Source organism: Pistacia vera, unplaced genomic scaffold (assembly GCF_008641045.1).
Source record: "Pistacia vera cultivar Batoury unplaced genomic scaffold, PisVer_v2 Contig10, whole genome shotgun sequence".
NCBI classification, from domain to species: domain Eukaryota; kingdom Viridiplantae; phylum Streptophyta; class Magnoliopsida; order Sapindales; family Anacardiaceae; genus Pistacia; species Pistacia vera.
Window position 1 is genome coordinate 227,088 of NW_022195027.1, and position 3,149 is coordinate 230,236.

The window sequence follows — 3,149 nt, forward strand, 5'->3', positions numbered from 1 at the left end:
TTTGATGAAATGGTAAAGATTTTTATATGTTAATTCAATGTCAATTTACACCTGCAAGTCTCCCCATCCTTTTGGATCTTCTCCCTTTTCACACGATGAAAAAAATGAAGTTACCTTCATAATATGAGCTCAGTTACAATCATTGATGAGGTGGGCCTGTGATGTTAGCTCCAGTGGGAATATATTTAAATAAAATCATACTGGGCATCATCAATATTTAAAATCTGATGGAGGCTTAAATGACTATTTCAACAAATTTCCTATTACTCGTTTAATTTTGGTAGGCTATGAAAGCATACATATTATTTGTTTAATGGTTCGGGTTGATTCGTAATCTTTTTCCATATCAAGTTGGAATTATTTTATATTCAAGTGTTTATGATTCCATCTCACGTCAATGAGAGAGTAGAATAAAGAATGAGAAGCTAAAGACAAAACTCTCACACGTGGGTTCGCAGAATTGATGGATCACAAGAGCTATAAGAGTAAGAGAACGAGAAGCTTATTTTCAACTTTCTTGGAAAAGAATAACCAGTTTTTGGTATTGAAGAAGAAGAAGAAGAAGGTAAATTTATGTCTAATTTTTCTTGGAGTTTTTGACATACTTTATGTCTTCACATGTATTAAATTCAATCCGTGTTCTGCTCTTTTCAGGATCATCCAAATTGATAACCTCTGAAATTCAATAACGAAGCTGCAAAAAATGGATGTGTCATCAGCCAAATGGTTAACTGAACTGGTAAGATCATAGTTGATCTCTTTGATTTGATTTGATTTTTTTTTTGGTTAAAAATACAGAAGTCCTTTAGCGTTTTCTTTGGAAACCTGGCTTCAAAACTGGAGCCCTACTAAACCCTACAATAATTAGAAAATGGGAAAGAATGCCCTTTGGCCATGGAGATGCCATGAGGGGTTGGAACCAGTTGATATCTTTGATTAAAGCTGAAGTTTATTTTCATTTTCTTGAATGAGTATTTCTTGAACATTTCTTTTGGGATTTTCAGGGAATGGATGAGTACAACATCATTCATCAATGTCATATGGATTCTCTTTCAGAGCTAACCAACACACAAGACATAGCAGTTGCACTGGAAGGTAATTTAAAACAATCATTCTCATCTGAGAGCAACTCCTCTTACCCAATTTTCACAACCAAAAACAGTTCCACAACTTTTAGTGGTTCTTCAAATGAAACATCTCAAACAAGCTTTGAGCGACCCACCAAGCAACTTAAGACGACTAACAGCTGGAACTCTAGCACCACCACCGAGCACATATCTTCAAATAATTCTCTACCAACCTCTCACTTCCTTTCTTTTGAGAAATCGAATTGCTCCCTGAAGCCGCCTAAGGACGAGACAGTGACTTCCGGAAATTTTCATTTCCAGCATTTGGCTCAAAAGAATTCCTTGGAGAGTCAAAATTATGCTACAGGAGTTAATCATGGGACTAAAAAGTGTTATTCAATGACAAGAACTCCTTCGTTGGCTCATGATCACATTATGGCTGAAAGAAAGCGAAGAGAAAAGCTTAGCCAGCGATTTATAGCTCTTTCAGCTATTGTTCCTGACCTAAAGAAGGTACTATATATATATATATATTTTTTTTTCCTTCTTCTTCTTAATTAATATCATTAAATTTCACCTTTAATAATTTGTCTGATACCTCTATTTTAATTTCTTTTGTTCCTGGCCTATAGATGGACAAAGCTTCAGTTCTTGGAGACGCTATAAGGTACATGAAAGAGCTTCAAGAACGTGTGAAAGTCCTTGAGGAACAGACCAAGAAGAGAACGGTGGAATCAGTGGTTTTCGTGAAGAAGTCTCAGGTATCTTCAGAAGATGAAATTTCGTCGTCTGATGAGAATTTTGATGGTACCTCCGACGCAGCACTCCCAGAAATTGAAGCCAGAGCTTCAGATAAAGATGTCCTCATCCGAATCAACTTCGAGAAACAGAAAGGATTCCTCCCAAAAATATTAACCGAAATTGAGAATCTTCATCTTTCCATTGTCAATAGCAGTATCTTGCCGTTCGGAAATTCCACTCTTGATATAACCATAATCGCTCAGGTAATGAACCTTAAAATATATAAATTCTTTACCTTTAGTCTAAACAGGATAATAAATTAATAATTGTATTACAGTCAAATTAACAAACAATCTTTTTTTTCAATTTTTACAGAAGAATGAAGAATTCAGCATGACAATGAAGGATCTCGTGAAAGACCTAAGAATGGCTTTATTGAAGTTTATGTGATATGATAGACTAAGCTCAAATCAAGAATGGAGGATTTTCGTCTTATCGACCTGTATATCAGAAGTATGTGTATATCAGGATAAGTGATGCGTTAGCACATCAAGTACTTTTTAAATCTAACGAGAGAAAATTGGGCCTCTAAATTAATCTCTCTTTTTTTTTCGACCATGTTCACCATTTTCAACGCTTGTTTTCCCGCACGTTTCGATTTGCCGGAGGGTTTTTTCTACTTGTTTTTGCGTGGTTCACTTATGTCAATGAACCGCGTTGAATTACCCACATCCTGCACAAGAAATCGCCACGGCTTTACGTTACCCTAGGGTTTTCGACGGGGGTACGAGATTTCATTATTCTTATTAATTCCGAGGATGATGGGATCTCAATCTTTCTTCTTTTATCAAAAGAAATCATGGTCTTTATTGCTACAGAGACATAAACAGGCATTCTCTCAAGAGATTGGATGTAGTGTTTTTTTTAGGGTTATTGTGGAATTTGCTTCTTTGGCTTCTGTTTGAAACCCCTTCTTACAACTGTGACGGAGTTGTGATATTTTCCTTTTCGTTTCTCAATGTAACTTTCAACTCATGAGTGGAATACAGATTGTTAAATTCTAGTTTCTTTCTCTTTCTCTTTTTTTGATTTTTTTTGTTTTTGTTTTTGTTTTCCTATATTTCATTTTGAGTAATTGCTTATTATTTATTTATGATGATTGGAGTAAATTAAATGCTATATATTAATGAATTGTGCAGATAATGAGCCCATGCTTCATAATTGATATATATGCTATGTGTCTTATAAAATATCAAGATAATGAGCCCATTCTTCATAATTGATATATATGCTAGGTGTCTTATAAAATATCAAGATAATTTGGCAACTACATGTGCGGAA

At 34.8% G+C, this 3,149-nt stretch overlaps 1 protein-coding gene across 1 annotated transcript; it reads left to right on the top strand.

Annotated features, from left to right (window-relative positions):
• Positions 1–881: 881 nt before the first annotated feature.
• LOC116121738 (transcription factor bHLH18-like) lies at positions 882–2,839 on the top strand. The gene is made up of 4 exons (XM_031407707.1): positions 882–947; positions 1,005–1,580; positions 1,700–2,071; positions 2,184–2,839. Exons 1-4 carry the CDS (start codon positions 882–884, stop codon positions 2,256–2,258), a joined length of 1,089 nt encoding a protein of 362 aa, XP_031263567.1. The 3' UTR covers positions 2,259–2,839.
• Positions 2,840–3,149: the final 310 nt, after the last annotated feature.

Excerpts from the sequence above, each read along its gene's own strand:
- LOC116121738 (XM_031407707.1), top strand. The coding sequence starts at position 882 with ATGCCCTTTGGCCATGGAGATGCCATGAGGGGTTGGAACCAGTTGATA. Across the intron at positions 948-1,004 it reads TATCTTTGATTAAAGCTGAA|GGAATGGATGAGTACAACAT; the intron begins GTTTATTTTCAT and ends TGGGATTTTCAG. Across the intron at positions 1,581-1,699 it reads TTGTTCCTGACCTAAAGAAG|ATGGACAAAGCTTCAGTTCT; the intron begins GTACTATATATA and ends CCTGGCCTATAG.